This window comes from Neltuma alba, unplaced genomic scaffold, assembly GCF_004799145.2.
Source record: "Neltuma alba isolate B1F8T4 unplaced genomic scaffold, ASM479914v2 tig00012044_pilon, whole genome shotgun sequence".
NCBI classification, from domain to species: domain Eukaryota; kingdom Viridiplantae; phylum Streptophyta; class Magnoliopsida; order Fabales; family Fabaceae; genus Neltuma; species Neltuma alba.
In genome coordinates, this window is record NW_021636609.1 from 133,873 (window position 1) to 157,657 (window position 23,785).

The 23,785-nt window shown below is 37.2% G+C and overlaps 5 protein-coding genes across 5 annotated transcripts; 2 read left to right on the forward strand and 3 right to left on the reverse strand.

The window, feature by feature from the left end:
* Nucleotides 1–170: 170 nt before the first annotated feature.
* On the reverse strand, nucleotides 171–1,266 carry LOC114721535 (mitochondrial import inner membrane translocase subunit TIM23-2-like). The gene has a single exon (XM_028907359.1). It carries the CDS (start codon nucleotides 1,138–1,140, stop codon nucleotides 574–576), a length of 567 nt encoding a protein of 188 aa, XP_028763192.1. The 5' UTR covers nucleotides 1,141–1,266; the 3' UTR covers nucleotides 171–573.
* Nucleotides 1,267–5,364: 4,098 nt separating this feature from the next.
* LOC114721528 (U-box domain-containing protein 51-like) lies at nucleotides 5,365–11,389 on the reverse strand. The gene is made up of 9 exons (XM_028907353.1): nucleotides 11,153–11,389; nucleotides 10,664–10,761; nucleotides 10,383–10,504; nucleotides 9,857–10,084; nucleotides 9,305–9,557; nucleotides 8,062–8,163; nucleotides 7,538–7,966; nucleotides 6,119–6,853; nucleotides 5,365–5,832 (listed from the first exon to the last, which is right to left on the reverse strand). Exons 1-9 carry the CDS (start codon nucleotides 11,334–11,336, stop codon nucleotides 5,602–5,604), a joined length of 2,382 nt encoding a protein of 793 aa, XP_028763186.1. The 5' UTR covers nucleotides 11,337–11,389; the 3' UTR covers nucleotides 5,365–5,601.
* A 746-nt stretch (nucleotides 11,390–12,135) lies between these two features.
* On the forward strand, nucleotides 12,136–13,645 carry LOC114721529 (uncharacterized). The gene is made up of 5 exons (XM_028907354.1): nucleotides 12,136–12,182; nucleotides 12,654–12,688; nucleotides 13,082–13,211; nucleotides 13,312–13,464; nucleotides 13,570–13,645. The coding sequence occupies exons 1-5, from the start codon at nucleotides 12,136–12,138 to the stop codon at nucleotides 13,574–13,576; spliced, it is 372 nt and encodes a 123-aa protein (XP_028763187.1). The 3' UTR covers nucleotides 13,577–13,645.
* A 404-nt stretch (nucleotides 13,646–14,049) lies between these two features.
* LOC114721550 (threonine synthase, chloroplastic-like) lies at nucleotides 14,050–16,751 on the reverse strand. Its single transcript, XM_028907390.1, has 2 exons — nucleotides 15,126–16,751; nucleotides 14,050–14,842 (listed from the first exon to the last, which is right to left on the reverse strand). The coding sequence occupies exon 1, from the start codon at nucleotides 16,737–16,739 to the stop codon at nucleotides 15,126–15,128; it is 1,614 nt and encodes a 537-aa protein (XP_028763223.1). The 5' UTR covers nucleotides 16,740–16,751; the 3' UTR covers nucleotides 14,050–14,842.
* Nucleotides 16,752–20,665: 3,914 nt separating this feature from the next.
* LOC114721505 (solute carrier family 25 member 44) lies at nucleotides 20,666–22,433 on the forward strand. Its single transcript, XM_028907317.1, has one exon. The coding sequence runs from the start codon at nucleotides 21,182–21,184 to the stop codon at nucleotides 22,211–22,213; it is 1,032 nt and encodes a 343-aa protein (XP_028763150.1). The 5' UTR covers nucleotides 20,666–21,181; the 3' UTR covers nucleotides 22,214–22,433.
* Nucleotides 22,434–23,785: the final 1,352 nt, after the last annotated feature.

The following is a 23,785-nucleotide window of genomic DNA, read 5'->3' on the forward strand; positions in this document are numbered from 1 at the left end:
TCATTTGATTACGATAGCCAAAAATTTAAAAAACCATTGATGGGTTATATGATGCAGAATTCATACATAAAACAAACTTGGCACAATTTACAAAAGAGAAGATCTTCAATGCGCACACAATTCTATAGTTCCTACTTCCTACCTGAGCCTCATAAATTTACAATCTCATCTGATAAAGAAGCATCAATCTACTATTAGTAAATAAATAATCATATCCACAAACAGATTCCCTAATCCCATGAATCTTGAGAGAATGCGGTTACTGTTCGTATTTATCACAAAAATGACAAACCAGTTCACCAGTATTTTGAACTTCTACGCATTCACAAGCTATAGCTGATGCTATGAACAAAATTGTATCTCTCAATTATTCATTACAGCGTAATTCGGCCAATTTCAATGGAAGGGTTAGCCACCATAAAGATGAAATTATGCATTCAACCAATAATTTGCAACAGCAGATTTAACATCTGCTGCCACGCATTAACCTACTGTCTACAACTTGTACTTCAGTACTCACTCAAAATTGATATGAAAGGAATAAAAAATGAGAGCTCACACAAAATAAGCTCTTCATATTGGCACGTAGCGCTTCACTGCCTGCTTCGCTGTCACAGCCACTCCCGCCACAACTCCACCAACGGCTCCCGCAACCGCAGCCGATCTCACTCCTCTCGCGGCTCGATACAATGCACCCGTGCCAAGCCCTGCCGCCATACTATTCAACACATCATCAGTATCCCTGACGGCCTGAATCCCGCTCTCGATACCGGCATACATCAACCCGATCACGCCAAGTCGGTTACCCCAAGCCCGACCCGCATGGCCAGATGCGTTAAGAACCCGGTTAATCCGAAGCTTCGTGGTGTCGCCAGATTCAAAGGACCTAACGCCATCGACGAGTCCCAGTCCGGCGCCGCCAACGGCGCCGCCGAGGTATCCACAGCCAGTGTAGAAGGTGAGGTTCTCACCCCAGGATCGGCGCTTGCGGCGAGCCTCTTCGACGAAAAGGTACTCAGGGGATGTTGGGAGCTGGTAAAGATTTCGAATAGGTACCTCGAGGTCCTTGTAGGGATTGTAAAGGCGTGTTTGATTTGGCAACCCGGATTCTGAGTCACGATCGGGGGTCTGGTACGCCATTGGAGAGGCTTCCAGACGCTCGGGCTAGGGTTTCGGAGATCAAAATATGAGAGAGAGAGAGGAAGAGCACGGGAACGCACGGAGGAAGCTCTGAAGCTTCCGGGGGTCAGGGAAAAAGAAGCGAGAAACTTGGACGCTAGGTTAGACATTCGGTCCGATGTCTCCTAAATAGTAAATACTAATAATCGAGAGACGGACCGGGTTCAATGAGGAACCGGAAGTAGTCTATTCCCCAGAATTCGTAGATTAGAAATTGATATGTTTTTGGTTTCCTAACTCGCCTTTTTTTTTTTTCCGGGCAAGCCAGCAAACCTTCCGTTGATTAATATAATAGCTAATTTAAAATTTAATTTGATTCTAAATATAATACATCAACACACTTATCTTCCACATTTATGTATTTTTTAAGATAATTTTTATAGTAATTATACATGTTAAATGTTTTATCAAATAATAATTCTAATACACATGATTAATAAGAATATTTTAAGAAAGATAACACATATTCATTATAGATAATTATTATAACTAATTATTTTAATTTATATAAATTAATCAACTATTGCATTAATAACTAAAAATAGTTTTACTAAAAAAAATAGTATTTTATTTATATGGTATTAGAGTCAACAACCTGTCTTGCGCAAGAGGAGGAGTTTGTCGTTTGATGAAGGGATTTAGCCTAGCTTGAGATGCTCGACGTCAATTGAAGATTTTTAATTTTAGAAAAAGGGAAAATTTCACTGAAGGACCGCTGAAGGCAATTAATTTCCAATAGCCCCCAAAACAATCTGACAAGCCACTGCAGGACCATGGGGGTGAATTGATATTAATTTCAAAACTAAAAAGACAGTGTTGCCCCTCAAACTATTACTCTGAAATTTGAAGTCTTCTCTCTCTCTCTCTTTCTCTCTCTCAACTCCTGATATTTGAAGCCCCTCTCGCTTACTCTCTAAAAATTCCAGTTCATGCAGTGAAGAAGATCGTTCACCTCACCGTCGCTACTGTTGTGGTGAGGAAAGACTTTGCCATCGTCATTGCTCTGCTGCGGAGAGCCTTCGTTGTCGCCCTTGCTCTAGCAACGAGAGCCTCCATCACCGCTCCTGCAAGTGTTGGACGAGAACCTTTTGCCTTTTGTGTAGATATGAAGCTGGTTAAACTAGAAAAGCTTGCAGGAACGCGAATTCTACATGAATTTATTGCTGAATATAGTTTGTTTTTGTTTTAATAAACAACTATTTTTGTGTACATATGAACCTCAATATGTATTTTTGGAATGGTTCACGAAGTGGCTATGACAATCCGTGAGTTGAAATCTATTTTGTATGGCTATGAATAGATGGAGAATTTCATGATGGTACTTAGAGGTAAACTGCCCTAAGTACTGAACTGAAACTAGCTAGCAACTATATAAATGTGTGAACAAATTAATCGACTTGCAAATGGACGTATTTTTATTGTTAATGCATGTATTCTTATTGCAAAGTTCCTAATTCCACTTGTAAACAGTCACTTTCAGATTTGTGAATTGACATGTTCAACTTTTTAAATGAAATAAATCAACTTGCAAAAGGACGTATTTCTATTGTTAACGAGTGTATCCGTGTTGCAAATTTCCTAATTTCACTTGTGAACCCTCACTCCTAGGCTTGTGATAAACTTTTTCAATTGAACTAGCTTATTTGTAAATGGATGTGTTATTCTTATTAATATACAAATCCTATTTGCAAATTTTCTAATTTCAGTTGTAAATGATCCCTCCCAGTCTTGTGAATAATTATGTTCAACTTATTGAATTCAACTAGCTCACTTGTAAATGGACAAATTCTTGCTGTTAATATACTTATCCTTCTTGCAAATTGCCTAGGAAGCACTAGTCACAATATCCCTTGTGTGATAGTCATTTTCTATTACTCATGAGTTCATTCATTATTTTGAGTTTGCATTGATGCGCTTGTGTTAATCTATTGACAGTACTTATTGTTGTGTCACAAGAATAATACACTACACTAAAGTCTGAGTTGTGGTGACTCATTACTCCAAAAGAAATACACAATCAGTTGCTATTGCAAACTACTTCAACGGATAAAGACAATAAAAAACAAAACAATGACATAATGTGTTAAAATTTGTGTATGGAGAATTTGCACGATTTTTGTTTTAGGGAATATACTATGAGTAGGTTACATGTTAATTAATTACAATTTGTTGTCTTTTCCCATTAACTTACAAGTATGTGATGTACTATTGACAACTCGAATTAGAAAATTTACAATAAGAATATGTTGATTAACACTTTGATGTCATAGGTATTTGGTTGTCATATTGGCAATTAGAATTAGGAAATTTGCAATAAAGATACATTGATTCACAAGAGAAACTTGTCCATTTACAAATGGACTAATATAATTAAAAAAGTCATACATGATTATTCACAAGTCTGAGGAGCACTAATCACAAGTGGAATTAGGTAATTTGCAATATGAATATGCATATTAACAACAATCACCCATCTATTTGCAAGTGATCTAGTTGAATTCTAGAAGTTGGACATGATAATTCATGTTTGGGAGGGACTATTTGCAACTAGAGTCAAACAATTTGCAAGAAGGATAAGTATATTAACAATAAGAATTTGTCTATTTATAAGTGAGCTAGTTGAATTTAAGAAGTTGAACATGATTATTCACAAGTCTGGGAGGAATCATTTGTAACTGATATTAGAAAATTTACAAATAGGATGTGTATATTAATAAGAATAACACATCCATTTGCAAGTGAGCTGGTTCAATTGAAAAAGTTTATCACAAGTCTTGGAGTAAGGGTTCACAAGTGAAATTAGGAAATTTGCAACACGAATACACTCGTTAACAATAGAAATACGTTCTTTTACAAGTAGATTTATTTCATTTAAAAAGTTGAACACGTCAATTCACAAATCTGGAAGTGACTATTTACAAGTGGAATTAGGAACTTTGCAATAAGAATACATGCATTAACAATAAAAATACGTCCATTTGCAAGTCGATTAATTTGTTCACACATTTATATAGTTGCTAGCTAGTTTCAGTTTAGTACTTAGGGCAGTTTACCTCTAAGTACCATCATGAAATTCTCCATCTATTCATAGCCATACAAAATAGATTTCAACTCACGGATTGTCATAGCCACTTCGTGAACCATTCCAAAAATACATATTGAGGTTCATATGTACACAAAAATAGCTGTTTATTAAAATAAAAACAAACTGTATTCAGCAATAAATTCATGTAGAGTTCGCGTTCCTGCAAGCTTTTCTAGTTTAACCAGCTTCATATCTACACAAAAGGCAAAAGGTTCTCGTCCAACACTTGCAGGAGCGGTGATGGAGGCTCTCGTTGCTAGAGCAAGGGCGACAACGAAGGCTCTCCGCAGCAGAGCAATGACGATGGCAAAGTCTTTCCTCACCACAACAGTAGCGACAGTGAGGTGAACGATCTCCTTCACTGCATGAACTGGAATTTTTAGAGAGTGAGCGAGAGGGGCTTCAGATATCGGGAGTTGAGAGAGAGAGAGAGAGAGAGAGAGAGAGAGAAGACTTCAAATTTCAGAGTAATAGTTTGAGGGGCAACACTGTCTTTTTAGTTTTGAAATTAATATCAATTCACCCCCATGGTCCTGCAGTGGCTTGTCAGATTGTTTTGGGAGCTATTGGAAATTAATTGCCTTCAGCGGTCCTTCAGTGAAATTTTCCCTTAGAAAAATGCCATGTAAGATTTAAATGTTTCCAGGTTGCATAAAAATGATGTGATTTGGTGTGTTCTAGTTGGGCAAAGCACAAATGATGTGGTATGCTGGGAGCATGCAAAAATTTCTCCACGCTCATTATGTCCTTTGATGAGGATTCAAACTTGCGATCCTGTCCTTAAAAGCTGGTCCCAAAACAAAAAAAAAATCCCCGTCCTTAAAAAAGCCTCAAGAGTGATGTTCGGTCTCAATTGGGCTACAACGTCTGAGATTCTTCTATTTTGACTTTGACGCTACTATTTTTAGAAGTTGATATGAAATAAAGAGTTTGTAATAAATTTTATCATTCGTTATGCTGTAAAATTAGATTTAAAATAGAACTCGCATATTTACATCAAATATGAATCGATAGTCATAGAGTTGGTTATTATTATCTCATTGTCATTTCACCAATCAAATTTTCAATAATTAAAATTTGATTAAAATGGCTGAAAACTATGAAGATAATTTTGAAGTACATTAAGCGACAAAATAATTAAATTTTCTCCAACAGTTATATTCTGTATGATCACTTTTTCCTCAACTCAGTGAGCCCGGCCTATTGTTTTGGCCAACTTGACTTGAGGAAAGTGGTGGTGATGATGATGATTATAAAAATGGGGCTCTTCTGTTTACGTTACCAGAGAAAGTATGGTCTCTTACAATTCATAGAGACAACACAGCACATGATTGAACTTACAAGGAATGTGAGTGAATGGGGGAGCTACTTCCAAAAGACCAGCAGCTTCCTATCTCATCAGTATCTTGCTTGTCTGTAAGTTCCTCGACATCTTTTCTTGATGCTGCAAAGAGGCCTCCTTCTCTTATTTTACTTCTGCTACTGCATTTGTTGCTCAGAGACTTCACGGGTTTCCCCTGCCTTCTCTCCCTGTCCACATTAAGACTGCTACTCATTGCCTCTTGATTCTGCACGATAAAGAACCATAACTTAAACAGCAACTTACCTGCTACTTCTTTTCCCTTCCATGTATTTTAGAGGTTACAAGCTTTAATTATGCTATTCTTTTGGTCCGACCAGGAAGGAAATTTGGAAATGTGAAGTGAAAAGACTTTTCATTAGTGTTTCAAGGACCATAGGAGTAAATTATCGTCAGTGGTTCCCCCCCCCCCGTCTCCCTAAGTTATCACTCAAAAATACTCTCAAATTTGCAGTAAAATACTATAAACGAGAAGTAGAGGTTGATTGACTAACCCGCCTCTCAAATCTGTCATTGCTGCCTGTGTCTTCTTTTAAATATCTGTCTTCTTCCAAATCTTTGAGTCGATCCAGCTCCGGCAAAATGACTGAGCCAAGACTTGGTCTGTCTCGTCTCCTCAATTCACAACATTTCAAAGCCAGCATAGCCAGTGATAAAGCCTCTTCAACAGGCCAATCTGGCACACTTGGATCAAGCACCTCTGGAAATTTCCCAGTTTGGATAGCGTTTTCAACCAGGTGAGACAAACCCATGGGATGCTTTGCTGTAAGAATCTGAAGCAGCATTACACCTAAGGAATATATGTCTGATTTTACACCCAACAATCCTGTTTGTTGATACTCTGGGTCAATATAGCAGAATGTACCGGCTGCGGCTGTCATACGATATTGAGTGGTTTTGTTAGCTACCGATGGAGGAACGAGCCTGGCCAAACCTACATCACTGATCTTGCTCTTGTAGTTCTTGTCTAAAAGTATATTTGCGGGCTTGAGGTCTCGATGCACCAGTGGTTCAGGCCTTGTTTGGTGAAGGAAGTGAAGGCCAGTGGCAATTTCTGCCGCAATCTGGAATCGAAGTTTCCATGGAATTGGTGGGGTGTTATCTTTCTGGAAGAGACGGTCTTCTAAGCTGCCATTTTCCAAATATTCGTACACAAGGCATCCATACTCTGGGCAGGCACCTAGGAGTAGAACCATGTTAGGATGTCTTATGGTGCTCAAAACTTCAACCTGCATTGAAATAAGTAGAAGAGAAGATAACTCATACTATGATTCATAATTTTCATAGATGCTAGACACGGGGGATTATTGAACTCACAAATATTGAACTTTGAACCTATGGAACAATTCCTGAACTTCGCCAAATTTTGACAATTAAATATCTTGTTTTTGCAGTCTGCTTAGATGAGTGAATGCATTAAATCACATCATCTACTTGTGCAAATGTTGCACCTTATAGAGTTGCAATGTAGTGGGGAACAAGTAACCCTTCTTTTTTTTTTCTTTAAAAAAAAAATACAGTTATGTTCCATTTCGAGTATTATAAATAACAAATAAAAGATATCTCTCTCAATGTAATTTTTTCTACTTGCATGGTTTGAACACTTAGTCTTGCTTAAGATGTGTTGAGTTATTTACCACTAAACCCAACCTCCATGAGTAGCATCATGTTCTTTTTCTATGAGATGAGGAGGCCCTTCTAAGAGCCAAGCTTTGGACTGTGCTTGATTTTCACTCTGAGATCAAATTTTCACAGATTAACTTTGTTTCGTCATGGATATTTGAGTTATGCTATCAAAATTGTAAATAACAGGTTCCAATTTAACAAAATAAAGTCCCATTCTGCCATCAGAAATGAAATCTCCGACATGACGTTCATCTCTCCAAGAATCTGCTAAAAGAAACTTATGATACCTCTTGGAAAAATTGCTTCTCCCCAGATGCTATGTCTGGTCTCAAGACCTTGATGGCAACAACAGTGTGATCGAGCATTGCCCTAAAAACAGGTCCATATCCACCTTCACCAATTTTCAATGAATTGTCAAAGTGGTTTGTTGCAACCTCAATTTCTGAAATATCATATCTTCTACATCGGATAAAATTCTGTACAAGTGCATTTACTGCTTTTTTCTTCTCCTCTTCCTCATGCATAGCCTTCATTTCTGCCTGCTTTCTCTTCTCAGCCTCCATTTCTGCTAGGAGTTTTGCCATTTGTGCTGACTCCAATGCAGCCATGGTTTTCTCTCTTTCTACCTCTGTCAAAGCCAATGCAGCCTCTTCAGCGAGCATGGCTCTTTCTAAGTTGCGTCCTTCTTCTTCCCTAATCTGTTCAAGCTTCATTACCTAAATGACAAAATACCAGTCTCTTTTTAAGTTTTCTTTTTCAGTAGGTTATTCTAAAATCCATCACATCATTACAAAATATAATATGAAATTACCTTCTTTTTTCCTTCAATAGCTTCTTTGCAAGCTAAACTATACTTCTCCATCGTTTTTTTCAGTTCCAGTTTTAATTTTCTTATTTCTCTCTCCAAGGCTTTCTGTTCGATAATCCATGCAAAAAGGGAAAGCAATGTGTTAACAATTCCCCTATGACGGAAACTAATTAAAAAATGTGCAAGCTATATGCGTGAAAGTTATTTTATGTTAGATTCAAGCTCATTAAGGTTTTTAATGATCGAAGATTGAACGAACCATCAGTGGTAACAATCAATAAAAACTCAACCTCATCATCATTCGTCAAAAAATATAAACACAACATGAAGTTTCATATAATGTTAAAATTTCACAGTATCTTGGCATATGTGCTAAACCTCAATCCTCTTTTCCCCCTTTTTAGTGCACAGTCACATATACAACCGCTCAAACGATTCATTACATCCCAAACATTGGAAAAGTGCCACGATTGGGCATTTTTGATAGATTGAAAACTTTGTTAGGATGGGAAATTCTCCAAAGTCAATGACTTGGTGGAGGCTCCTAGACTCATTTAGAATGAACACTCCCTGAAACATCCACTAAATAGTGACTATCAAGAATGTTAGGTATGTCGTCATGCGTAATTGGATTGTCACCTTTGATAATATACCTAGAGAAGCAAATAAATTCATGGACTAGCTTGCTGATTAAGCTTACCACATGGACATAGCCGTCAGGATTCTCACCAAACCTCCCCTAAGGTGTAGGGATATTTTGGTTGCTAATCTTTCTTAATTTTGTTTTTCCTCGCACGATTCCACATAAAGGAAAGTGCCATGATAAACTAAATGGTTCACTTTTGAATATTAGTAATTCTGAACTAAAAGGCCCGTTTCGATTTGCTAGAAATTGCTCAAGGATTCTTAAGTATACTAGCTTGACTTTTATATGATTGGTTGCTTCTGGTTGTTACAGTCTAGCGTCTTCATCGCATGCTCAGTAGAAAATGAATACCACACCCAATATCTTTTGTTAGTCTTTAAACTCCAAAGAAAATAATATGGGCTGCATCATTATGTTTGCAAAATGGTGGGGCAATATATATCAAACATATTCAAGCCCTATCCATTTGTTGTGGTCTAGATCGACCATTGGTGAAGCACACCTAATCTTTGATATTATTATGCCACACAACCGAATTATTATGAGTGCCAAACGATCCTGAACAAGAGTGGTCCTGTCATCCTAAAACGTGGTACTTACTGGGCTTTTTGAAGATAGGCTCCTGCAGCTGTCCGAGTTCTCGAGTACTTGGTTTTCATGGAACTTATCATCTGATTGAAAACTATTCGGCCCCGACATATCACTAATAAAGGAATATGGATTTTGATTTGATACTGATGAATCATCTTCTCCATTTGATTCATTCTGTACATTTTGTGCAGAGGTATGATTTTGACTATTAGACTCTCCATCCAGGGTTGAGCCCTGTCCACTTGCATGGCTAACTGAATCTCTGCATAAACAAGAGTGCACTAAGTGCCATGTGAATATTATGTAACCATGAACTTAATCAGACAAGCAAGAAGTTCTTAGAAACAATTAACTCGAATGCCCTCTGCCATGCTTTCTCTATTTCCTTTAGTTGGTAAAGGAATTTAAATCACAACAAAGAAAGTTATCACCCATTTCATACCATCATGCTGGATGAATTTTAGAGTAAGAATTAGAACATCAGGCAATTCATCACCCGAATTTGCTATCCAAGTATTAATATTTTTGAATAAAAGCATTACTAATATCTGGTATATATACCTGTTTTCTTCTTCAGAATCTGGGATATTAGGGAACCTCTGCGAATCATCAGCCTGAGAATTTCCCCGGTGACTGTCTCTTATAGATTTAGTCGCTATGATGCGATAACTTTGATTCTGACCAGTTGGTTTGATATTTTGTACTTTTCCTTTTGATATAACGTATATTGAGCAGGATTCAGGCAAAGACTTGATTAAGCAAGTTGGGATATCTGCATCTTTGAATTTCCTGCAGTTAGGAACAAGCCCCGAATTGGTCAACTGATATAATTCTCATGTACATATTAATCATATCAACTTTGTGGCTTAGTAAATATTCTTTGGACTTGACCAAAGAAGAGTCAATTCTCAAATTGCTACATTTATTGCGTCATTCATAAATGTTCCCTTTTTTGGCAATATCTTACAGCAATTCATTGGAAAAGCCAACACAGTATCCATTTTATAGATAACCATGTCTACACGTTAGTTACCATGACATGTTTGCTTGTGTGTGTGAGTCAGACGTAGAGAGAAAGACCTCGTACCTCGTAATAACATTACGGTGAGAAGCACCAACAACAACGTTTCTGATACACTTGTTAATGATATAATAAGTAAGGGCGCTTGGGACATCAAGGTCATGCAGAACCAACTCCTTTGCTTCTATCTGAAATGCTCAGTGATTATAGATACAAACCAATTATATATAAACACAAGTGTATATGCGTGCACTTCAATCTAGTCTGTGGGGAATACCAAATGAGAGAAATGAAGAGTTGAACGTGTTTAACTCTATTCTTAAAATTAATTGAATAGACTAACGCACCCCTTTTCGAGCGCAGAATCCTCGAAAGGGAAGAAAAAATTGATGCATTTCTTCGCCCGATGGAGGGACTCCTTCTTTATGGGCAACTTCAACATTTTCTGCACAAAATAATTGGAAAGAAGAAAGGTTTCATGGCATGTATCAGTCGGGTAAAATTTGTTCACAGGTTTTAATCAGACATTTTCACAGATACCCTATAAGTATAGATGAACAAAGGAAGAAACACGTCGAAGAACAACCTCTGGGTTATTCTAAGTTTTGGTCAGACATGATCAAAAACACCTTTTACATTTACCTAGAATGACATAAACCAAATCTAAAGGCTTCTAAATTTTAGATCGACAATATTTCAAACACCACTTTTATGTTTAACACACCAAACCGTGACAATGGCACCTTACTAAAGCCTATGGATTTCCTCTAAGTTTCAAATGGGTAATATTAATGATAATGATCATGATGATGGGGGTGACAGAGGAGAATACCTACGGGGATGAAATCCCTTGGTGCGAACATGGATAAGGGTGCATGAGTTCTTTACGAGGTGATCCACGGCCCATTTGACTGCGCGTTGGCTGTTATTATCCTTATCAATGGCGATCACCGTCGCTCCGATGTCCTCTGCCGCGGCAGGGCCTTGTCCTGACTTCGAAGCCTTTAGTGAGAGATCCATCGACGGCACCAACAGCCCCACCGAGCAGGCCGATGGTGGGTGCCGATTTGGGAATCGCGGAAGAAAACCAATATAAGTTTCTCCCCCCGCGACCCCCTTTTTAGTATAGTTGGCGGGAATGGTCCGAAGAAAAGATCGTTACTAACTAACGTTCAAATATTTCCTTTCCTCTCCTCACCCAAAATTAAAAAAAAAAAGATTTCCTTTCTCTATTTTGACCAGCAAGCATTGCTTGGCATTTGAAATTTTAAATCGTGTAGATGAAGCATTTTAATAATTAATAATCAAATTTAAATTAGTTAAATCGTCTTTGTCCCCAAAAAAAAAAAGTTAAATTATCATTTAACAATACAGCGCCATGTTTGTTTAAATAATGTGTAAAAGTGCTGGCGAAAAAAAAAAATGATGTGTACAAGTATATCAAATTCATATTTATGACCTTATAATGTAATAATATAAAAATTTTCTTGTAAGTAAAAGGTACGAGTTTAATTTCCCTCTAATGTTAGTCTATTAACTACTACACTTTAAATTAAAAAGAAGAAAAAGAAGTATTATTTTCAATCTTAAATATAAGAACTAGTTTGTAGTATAAATTATTTAGGATAGAAGTGATATATCTTATAAAAAATCTGATGCAAATTTAACTTTTTGGAATAAAAGTTTACATGGCATATATGTGAATCGCCATAATAGCCCTGCTTTCAAAATAGGCCCGATATTATGTTTTCCACCGGCTGTTATAGATCTCGTTCCTCCCTTTTTATTCTTGCCGCCGGCGAGAAGACCCTCCGGCCGCATGCCGGTGGCGGGATCTGAGATCATAACTTGGCAGGCCAAGAAGCGGTGATCTGATATGTCTTCCTCGTAGATTACATCGATGGGTGGGTTTAGGAACATGCGAATTACCCGTTTTGCAGGACGGACATTTCTTTGAACCTTTGGCTCAACGACGGTTGGTATTGGTACCTTGTAAAAGTGCAAACTCTCGATCATCTTAATGTCAATCTTCAGGCTTCTTTGTTGTTCTCAAGTGAAAGTTCCATTCTTATTCATACATGTAATCTAGTTTCCTGTAGTTTTGTCTTTGTGCCTTCGTCCTTCTCTATGGGTTGAAAAAATTCTATGTCTTGAGAGGAAGTTGAGCCTTTGCTTAGTTTTGCTTTAGTTCATGGCCATCAAATGCAAGAGATTTAGAATGAAAATAAAATTGTTCAGATCAAAATATTTGTATTAAGCTATTCATATGTGATATGAATGGGAAAGCCCTCATCGCAGTTTGAGATTTTGAATGTTTAAATCAACTTATTACTCCAGGACATATTTGAAGCTATTTGGATTAGCTTCAAAAAGTATTTTTATGCTTTACGAAACAAAATTCCTCTTACATGTAAAAAAAAAAAAAAAAAACTCCACCCATTTGATTTTTTTTTTTTTTTGTGAGTTCTTTCCAATCGCGTTGTGAATATTATGATTTGCAGATAAGGGTATTATACCATTGAGATCTAAGCAAACAGAAGATAAATCAACTGCAATCATGACTTCAGAGAGAGTGTCGCACAAGGGATTTGATTGTGTATGAGGTGTGTGTGTGTGTGTGTGTGTGTGTGTGTGTGTGTGAATATTTTATAATTACAATTTTTCCCTTTCTATTTCTCCCTCAGTGCATCAGATGTGGCCATTTCTGTGAAGGCAGAGGATCCGGACTTGAAAGTAACTAGTCATTGAAGTTTGAATTGATTCAGACAAGGCTCTGAAGGGACAAAAAGGAGCAGGGAAATGGCAAGAAGTTTGCGTTAAGAATTCAGATGACCCACTTTTGGGAAAATTTGATAAGCCACTTCCCTGTTTTGGGTTTGGAATTGGATGGATTTCGTGGGTTATTATTTGCATATATTTTGCTTTTTTTCTCTCACATTCTTCTCTTTACCTCTTGCATAGTTTGATCGCTGAAGGTTCTTCTTTTTCTCACCAGCCTCCTGCTTGGACTTGTATGCCCACCGATATGGTATTATGCCACAATTCTCCACTTTAACAATTACTGCCTCAAGGATCCAGGAGAGCGAACCGGACTAGCTGCTTCTGCTATTGCTACAAGTGTTTCCATTTATTGCTTGTCAAAAGTTCTGTAAGAAGATTGTAATTTGCATGTCATTTGAATCTTTTTTCTTACCATTATGAGGAAGATTGGTCTCTGTATCTTCTCTTATATCAAATGTTACGGTTTTTGCAGGCTCTAATTTTTACAATTGCTGCACTGATTACTTTAGGTGTGTTTCTGCTGTAACTACAGTTTACATTATTCTGCGCTAGGGGAGAAGAACGAAGATGGGGGTGGGGGTGGGGGTGGGGGTCGACTCATTGAGAATCATATAGATTCCTTCTGCATAATTTGTTACTCTGTGCACATGAAAATGGGGCAACTTTAATATAATCAAAGATACATTTGAGTCATAATCATTTTTTCCAGCTTTGCAAAGAAATTCTTCATTTTTTTATGTCCAGGAAAAAGTAATTTGATCAACTATGACAACTTATGCTCATGGCTCTCCTTTTTTCCCCAACAGTCTAACCTTTTCTTGTTGTGATAAAAAGTTTAAGTGAATTGGATTTTTAATGTTCATGAGAAGCATAACATGCTTTTACGAATTGCTTATTAACAAAGTTTTGACATTAATGGCAGAACCTATCTTATAGGTTATAGGTCAAATACTTACCAATTGAACTAACTTTTGTTAGTTAGTCAAACCTTATTATATATAATATTGATATAGAATTATGCAGCTGAAATACAGCTGTTTTATATCGATTCTAAAACATAAATTGAAACTTACCAATCCATGACTCTGAATGATACTGGTTGGACCAAAATCCTCCAGAAAAGGAAAATGCAAAGGCAATTATACTGTCATGCGGTCATATGCTATCAGGGATCGTCCTTGCAACAAATCTGCCGGAAAAGGAGATCGGTTCATAATTTCATCAAGCTACGCTTCAGGGCTGCTATCAGTTGGATCCTCAACTCGGCTCCCCCACATTCTCTTGAAAAGCCTGCCTTGCATATCATCTGCTTTCAGAAGATTTTTATACATCCTGATAACAGGAATACCTCTCTCTGCAACATAGCACAGCTGGATATTCTATCCATGCTCCTTGCTTTTTCTTCACCGATTCTTAAAGTTGTTTACTATTATTGTTTTTTCAGGTTTCTTAATGGCCGTTTTAGTCCTACTATATTTGCTGACCTGTAGATTTACTCCATCTTTTTAATATCACTGTCTTTGCGTCCCACCAAAAAAACACAAATGGAAACTTCTTTTCCTGAGAGCCCAGCACTCATGTTAATATAATGCCTTCAACGACCAAGAAATCTTTTTCTCCGCTTGGCTCACTAGGGCTTGCATGATTCTCTCCTCCCTCATTTCACAGAAGTCAACATTCATTGATCCATGGTGAGCTTATGCTTGACGAGATGAAGATTCTTCCAAAACGCCAAGCAACAAGAACTAAAAAGGAAAAGCTTGAAGTTAAGACAAGTCAGAGCAGGGCTTTCTATTACAAGTTTTTTTGCCTTGAACCTTTTGTAATAGAACCAGCACCACGTTCCATTCAATTCACGTTCTCCAGCGGTATTAAATGCTCAGTAGAGATGGATCACATAGCAGAAGCTCCAATATAGAGCAGCTTGCGAACACTGAGGCAGAAATCTAGAAGCTAACAGACAACATTGCGCAATGAACTAAAAAACCAGCAAAGAAAGGATACAACAGCAAAACATGCAAAACTAACCTATTGTTTTGGCGCCTTGCTTAGCAAATATTTCTTCAAGACATCCATAACTGACCCGAAATCCGCCTTCACTTGCACTGGTGGATTAGCTAATTTGCAAGCCATGTCCTTGATATCTGTTGAATGGTAATCAATTTTTGATTGTGTAAACTTCAACCCATGAGCAGTACTGACTACCACAGTCCTATCCGTAGGCCCTATGACCCCCCTTTTCCTTAATTTAATCAATGAGGTCAAAGCAACCCCGGTATGAGGACATATGAACATGCCAGTAGAATCTGCTTGGGCCATAGCATCCATTAGTTCTTCTTCTGTCGCTTCCTCAACAATGCCATTTGAGTTCTTCAGAGCATAAACAGCTCTATCTATTGAAACAGGATCACCAATTTGTATGGCAGACGCAAATGTAGTGTTGGCCTTTACAGGCTTGAATTCTTTCCACCCTGACTTGAAGTAGAGATAGAGAGGATTAGCATTTGCGGCTTGAGCACAAACAAGCCTCGGAATCCTATCAACTAGTCCTAACTCTTTGCACATGTGAAATCCTTTATAGAATGCATAGATGTTTCCAAGATTCCCTCCTGGCACTATAACCCAATCAGGTACTTGCCAATTAAACTGCTGCAAAATCTCAATAGCTGCAGTTTTCTGCCCTTCTAGTCTCAAGCTGTTCAGAGAATTGGCCAAGTATATAGGTAACTCAGCAGTAACTTCCCTAATCAAATGCATACATCCATCAAAATCTGTATCAAGGCTCAACACAAATGCACCATTTGCAATTGGCTGGACCAGTTGAGCAATGGAAATCCTATTTGAAGGCAAAAACACAATTGATGGGATTCCTGCAGAAGCACAATAAGCAGATAAAGCAGCAGAGGTGTCCCCCGTGGAAGCACAACCAACACCCACGACAGGACGATTCATTTTTTTCAACCTGTTAACTTGGCTCACCAAAACAGTCATACCCAGATCTTTGAAACTCCCAGTATGGCTGATCCCACAGTGCTTGACCCACAAATCGTTCATGCCTAGAAATTGCTTGCCAAAACGTTCAGCCCAGAAGAGATTCGAGTTTCCTTCGAATGCACTCACGATATCGTCACTGTCGATCTCGGGTAACACCCATTCCTTCTTGCTCCAAACACCGGAGCCGTAAGGCCATGTGGTTTTACCCACACGAGAGTCAAACAGGGATCTCCAGTACTGACCATCGTACTTCTTCAGAGCTTCCATGTCGTGCTGAACATCAAGAAGCCCACCAGATTGGGACCGATACACGATCTCGTCGAGAGAGTAGGATTCTGTGGATGAAGGATCGGCATTAAAGGGGACGTACTTGGCGGAGAATTGAGGGGTGTAAGTCACAGATTTGCGGCGAGCCTCATCGCGGATGTTCTCGTCGGCAGGGCGGCGGTTTTTTGGAACCACCGGTGGGAGTGGCGGCGAGGGGGGGTTGTTCTTGTTATTGTTGTTGTTGTTGTGAGAGAGGGGCGTGGAGGATCCAGGTTTAGAGTGAGCGTTGATTATGAAGATGGATTTGTGCAGTGGGTGTGGAGGAGAGGGTTTGCATTGGAAGGAGAAGGAAGAAGAGTGCAATAGTGGAGAAGACGCCATCACAGAGAGAGAGAGAGAGAGAGAGAGTGGAGCGTTCGTATTGGTGTGGTGGGGTTATTTATGAAAGATTGAAAGGAATGGAAGATTTTGCGGAGGCAAGCCGCCGCCGTCCCCCACCGAGCAATAAAGGTAGTCAAAGTGTCTAACACATTATAACTTTTATTTTTAAAAAAATTAATTATTCATAAATCGATTCAAATTTATTTTTTTTTTAACCTGAGAAATCGATTCAAGTTTGCAACCCATAAAATCTAACTTTTTAGTTAGTTTGAAAACCGATTATAATTCAGTACTGGATCCTTTTTCAATTCTATCTATAAATTATAATTTTTTAAATAGAGCTATCCCTTTTCAATTCTATCTATAAACTATCATTGTTAAATAGGAAAGTTAAATCATTTTTTCATTTTTACAAAGATTGATTAAATGTCTCGCTTTAATTATTACATATTGACTAAGAATTATATTTTATTCTTTTTGGATAGACTCTTTCTCATATTTTTCTCACTCATTTTCTCTTTCACCCTCTTCATAAATAAGGTTTTTTTAAAAAAAAAATACATTGTTACACATTTATTATTTTTAATTAATTTTAAAAATTTTAATTCATGTAATTCAGTTATTTATATATAAAGCTGGAAGGAGTATCTTCTAAAAATGTAAAGATTGATAAGTTAAATGGTTAAAATTTAGGAAAATGAGTTGAATGATTTAAATGTTAGGTTCTGAATTGTAAGCGTATTATGAATAGTCATTTTCTTTCATTGCTGTATTTGATCTTATTCAGCTAAGCAGATGAATAATAAGATTACTTATTTATTTTTATTATAATAAACATATCATAAAATGATAGAATTCTATTTTATTGGCAAGAAAAATTAATTCTTTTTTATCACCAAAAAAAAGTTAATTCTTTTTAAACCAAATTTTTCTTCACAAAATCTATCCCCAAAAGTGACAAAACGTATAGGCCTGATGGATCTGCCCGTAGAGGACGGAAATTGGGCTGGGCCATATTAGACATGGAGCAAAAGTCCTTGCCTGGATAGTGCAGTCCATTATTAAGCCCGCCCGTTTTTTGTTCACAATAGGAAATATTTTTTTTTGGCTGTTTGGAACTTTGGATATGAGGATGAAATAAAAAGAAAATAAGAGTGAAGAAAAAAAGATGCATGAAACCCACATTTTTTCTAAATTTCCCTAAGAAAAATACACATTTGACCCACGTTATGTGCTGATGTGTAAAAATAATTGAGGTGGCAGCATTTAGTTGGATAACTAGACCTAAGTTTTGTCCCATTGAAATAATTCTTGTTAACTTGAAGATAAAATAGATAAATATAAAAAATAAAATAAATTGAAATTTTATTTTAGGAATCGAATGTAGCATAACATCTTTGGTTGGAGTAACGACATGAGATATGAATTGATATAGAAGAAATTAACTGTTTAATTAATTGATTAAATCTAATATAATCTTTGTTTTTGTCATAAGAAATATAACACCCAGTTGACTAATTTAAAAAAAATTAAAAAATATACTAAATTACTTAATTATAACATATATTATACGAATTCTCTAAAATGTTTATTTGTATTATTAAATTATATGTTAGTTTATAAGTAAAACAAATTAGTTTGGAGACAAACAATATATATAAATACTTCAAAGTAGTTTATTAACTTTCTAAATTTTTCTAAATTAATTAATTGAGTCTTATATTAACGATAAGAGATAATATAGTTCAAATAGTAGGGTAATGATAATTGCACTTATTTCTGTTTCTGTGCCTTTTTTTTTTTTTATATGAAAAGCTTTATTTAAAACCTAATAAAATGAGTACACTAAAAATTGAGTTTGTCTTTTACAAGAATGACAACTAATTGAGATTCTCTTTCCAGCATTAAACCCCAGGAAAAAACATTTTAATACTTTTGGATGGAAAAACATATGAAAGAGAAGAAAAAAAGTGCCCCAAAAAAAAAAGGTTCTCTCGCTATGTGTTATGTTTTGGTGAATAGAAAGCACATGGGAAAAAAAAGATTAATAGTGCATTTAGATTTCTCCTCCTCCCGTGTGTTATCGTTAAACCTAGAGACTTCATAGAAAAGTCCCCTTTCCTCCCGCTTTGCTTTCACTAGTAATTGCATCACCCATTGCCAAAGAGAAATTGAGTTCATCAATGGCACGGTAGCTCTTCTTACCATTGTAATATCATCACCCCTCTTCTTCTCTGCATTATTCATCAACTTTCTCCCTTTCAGATTGGACACTCTCTCAAAACTCCTAGCTATCGATGGCATCACAGTACTTGCAGGCTTCTGATTATCCTTCTGTAATGTTGTTGCTGAGAAATCTGACACGGACCGATCAAGAATAGAGTATCCCCTACATCCACCTTTTGTTTTGCTTGCACCATTCTTTGCTCTCTTCGAACTCGGTTGAAACCGGGCCAGTTTCACTAGCAAATGAGTCACTAGTTTTGGGTTGGGTTCTAGAAAATCAAGCTCTTATTTTTGCTGAGTAATGAACTTAAGTCAAAAGTTTGATTCTCTAAATCAAGCCTCATAGGAAGAGGGTGGTCGGAGTTATAGAGAGGTCAAGGGTGTGGCAGAAAGATTGAAGGGTGGGTTTGAAAGAGAGGCGTTGCTAGTCTTTAGTTACAATGTTAACAGAAGAGAGAAGAAAGTTTTGGTAGGATAACGGTGGTTTAGCAATGTTAAGTGCCAATATGTGAAAATAATTGAGGTGGCAGCATTTGGTTGGATAATAAGTGTTTATCCAAGTAGAAGAGACCTGGGCACTTTAAACATTATGTCTTGGGTTCGATCCTTGGAGTGGTATGTATGGAATAAACACTGTTAGAAAAGGTTTCCACTACGACGCTTGACAGTACCTCGAGAGATTAGTCTCTCACCGTTTGGGTGGAAAGATACGCTGAACAACCAAAAAAATTTGAGATGGCAGCATTTGATTGGTTAACTGGAGCTAATGGACCTAAGGTACTGAACCTGTCCATTTCAATATAAAAGAATATTTTGAAAAAAATAATAATAAATAATTGCTGAAGTGAAAAAAAAAAAAATCAAAATTCAACTTTCTATCCATGTTGAAATTAAGGTTTTTTTTGCTAGAAAATTAAGGTTTGTTCAAGTTAACCCTTTTTCTCTTTAATCTTCAGATCTTCTCAATCAAGCTTTTTGGGGCCGCTTAATTGGGGCATAAGTTTCTAAAGGATTTTTTTTTTGGGGCCACCTTCTAAAGGATTAAATTAGGAAGTTTCATGAACTAAATCAGAATATAATGTGAGCAAGTCTATGTGATTCTAATTAAGTTATTACACTTTTTCACTAATTTAGAAGACTTCATATTTAATAAAGATTAGATTGAGAAGATCTCAAGATTAAAGAGAAAATGGATTAACTTGATACAAACCCTAGTTTCGTTGGCAAAAAAAAAGCCTTAATTTCAACATGGATTGAAAGTTGAATTTTGATTTTTTTTTTCCATTTCAGTAATTTTTTATTTATCCCTTATCCTAATTTTTTTCGCCCGAGATTCTTTAGCCTATTAATCGAACACTACGTTATTTTTAGAATTTTTTCCCCCCTAGGGTTTCGGGTTAGTACCTCTTTTATTTGGAAAAGCTAAAAGAATGGATTACGTGGCATGATATGATTCGATTAGCCCATGGGATGCACGAGGCATGTCGCATCGGATCAGAAGTCCGTCTCGGTCATGGATAAGGCGTTACCACGTCAATTATCACCGCACGTACTCCTGACACAATTCAGGAAATAAAAACAAACTCCTCAGAACAAACAATTCACAACTGACACGTGTCGGTTCCCCCCTTATCCTTCCACTTCTACTTCCGTTTCTCCGGCTCCCTCGACTGCGCAGACTCCTATGGTTCATCCGGTTGCCCATTTCTTTTCTCTCTGCATATCAGTCTAGCGGGCAGGCGCGCGCACTTAACTCTGCTCGAATGCTTCCCCGTCGGCGAGTGATGCCTTAGGTTTTCCAGCCAGATGTGAACTTCTGGTATGATTCGGATTCGCTTGTAGTACTCTGTTTGTTTATCTAGAAATGCTAGATCTGTTCATCGTAGCTCATGTTCGATCCGAAACCTGGTTCCACAAGAGGAGAAAATCATGTTACGTTTTCTGATTCCTTCTGATATGTCCTTTTAATTTGTAATCTATGGGATCGTATGGCGAATTGTACAGTTAGATATTTTTTGGGGGGGTTTGTACTTTTATTTCACTTTTTCTTTAACTTCCGTTGTGGGGTCGTTAAGGTTGCAATTGTACAGTTAGGGTTCTACAGGATGGGAGTGGGTTGGCAGTAATGTTGGGGTTAGAGGAATTTGAGCGAACTAGTTTTCGTGTATTATTCGGCTGAAAAACTTTTGAGGGGGTAGAATTCGGAAGTGGCGAAAATGAGTTTGAGAGCGGCCGAGGAAGAATCGGGTCAGGAGATTCATATCCCGGCCGATATAGATTGGCAAATGCTTGATAAATCGAAGTTTTTCTTTCTTGGCGCTGCCCTTTTTTCAGGGGTCTCAGCGACTCTCTATCCTGTTGTGGTGTTGAAAACCAGGCAGCAGGTAGCTCAATCCCAAGTTTCATGCCTCAAAACTGCAATTTCACTGGTTAGGCTTGAGGGCTTTAGAGCATTGTACAGGGGATTTGGGACTTCCTTGATGGGCACAATCCCAGCTCGAGCACTGTACATGGCTGCCTTGGAGGTCACTAAGAGTAATGTAGGTACTGCTACCGTTAGGCTAGGACTTGCAGAACCAACTGCAGCTGCAGTTGCCAATGCAGCAGGAGGTTTGAGCGCAGCCATGGCAGCTCAACTTGTGTGGACGCCTATTGATGTTGTGAGCCAGAGATTGATGGTTCAAGGTGGGTGTAAAAACCCTAACAATCATGTGGCTAATTCAGCGCGCAATTACATCAATGGGATTGATGCCTTCAGAAAAATCCTTAACACTGATGGTCCCAGAGGATTGTACAGAGGGTTTGGGATATCCATTTTGACTTATGCTCCTTCAAATGCAGTTTGGTGGGCTTCTTACTCTGTTGCACAAAGGCTGATATGGGATGGAGTTGGGTACTATCTTTGCAAGAAAGGTGATGACAGCAACAATACTGCAGCTACCACATTGAAACCGGATTCAAAGACAGTAATGGCAGTTCAGGGAGTTAGTGCTGCAATTGCTGGTGGTATGTCTGCTTTAATTACCATGCCTTTGGATACAATCAAAACAAGACTACAGGTCTTAGATGGTGAGGAAAATGGCCGCCGAGGGCCTACAGCTATGCAAACAGTGAGGAACTTGGTTAAGGAAGGTGGTTGGACAGCTTGTTACAGAGGGTTGGGACCTCGGTGGGTTTCCATGTCAATGTCTGCAACGACAATGATCACGACCTACGAGTTTCTGAAACGGCTTTCCACGAAAAACTAGGAGGTTTTGACATGATGATGAAGGGCAACAACGTGGAGAAAGTGAAGATCTTTTCCCTTACTCCAAATAATGTTGTTATTTTCTCTTGCCTGTGTTTTGTTTTCCCTCCTTTTTGGCTTTTTCATCCTCTCCTTTCCAAGCATGGCTTCTTGATGTCAATGTAACTCAATGCCGGTCATGTATTTGTATATCATGAAAATAAAGGTCTGCTTCTAACACACCCATGCTCGTTATGATATGCTTCTTGTAGATTTGGAAGTTTGATATACTAACTACTCTGGTTTTACAGCTGATTTAGCTATTGGGACTTCATAGGTCCTTGGTGTTACTGTTATCAAAACCGTTTTATATTGTAATTGGGAGTTAATGTTTTTGTAATCTTGTATAATCTGCCAATGCCTTGAACAAAAATTGGGATCTGGATTTTCTTTCGACGAGTTTCAATGCGTGCATACATACGTTTTTGTCGGAGAAAATTCGGTGGATATTTTAATGCTAGGTAGTCGAGAAGTGCTTGTAGTTATCTGCTCTGGATATAATGGATAACTTTAGTTAAATGATGGGGGACCAGATTGTCAGTTTGGTGAACTTGGATCGTGGAAGTAGAGCTGGTAATAACCGTGCTCAACCTGCTAACCCGTCAAGAAGTGGTGTTAATAAAAACTAGACTTGTTTTAAAACAGAATTGTTGAACCCATAACCACTAAGACCGAATCCATGGCCTTTTTTTTTTAAATTTTTTTTCCCTTTCAAATATAATTATGTTTACTTTTTTTGTCTTTTATCTCATTCTTATTATTTAAAATTATCATAAGGTAATATATCTTTTATTTTGCATTATGAATTTTATTTGTGGTAAAGTTAGTTGAGCAAAAAGATGGTAATTCTACTTATGAAGTTTAACCAAATAATTTTACATCTTCATATCATTCTTCGAATTATATCAACATTGAGTGGTGGCTCATGGTTGAGCACTTGATAGTAATTTGTAACATTGTGTTTGTATTATTATTAATTTACATTTGTTATGTTTTAACTCTGGATGTATGTTTAATCATTTAGGATGATGTATCATGCATGTTTATAGTAATATTTTGGAATGTTTGAAACTTTGGATTTCATATTTTATTTATGGTAATTTCTATATGTATATTTTATTTTAGGTGTTTAAGAATTTGAATAAATTTTATTAAAAGAAAACAAAAGGCATAAAAAAAATCTAAAAAAAGAAAAAGTGGCGGGTCAACGAGTCTAACCCACCAATCTATCTTGGCGGGCTGGGTTGGTAAAATATTAGCCCGTTAGAAGTTGGTTCTTTTAGAATCAACTAGTCAATCCTTGAGCCCACCATTGGGCCAACCCAAAACGGGCGGGTTGGCCTGTATTACTGGTTCTATTTGGAAGTAGGTATATTATTCTTTTAATCAAAATATCATTTATATATTTTTAATAAAAATATGTATTTAAATTATTATGAGATTTCATTACCAAAAATTAAAATTAAACAAAAGTATGTATCGATATTCTGCTTTTGTGAGATGCCCGTTTGAATTTTAAAAGTAAAAAACAAAT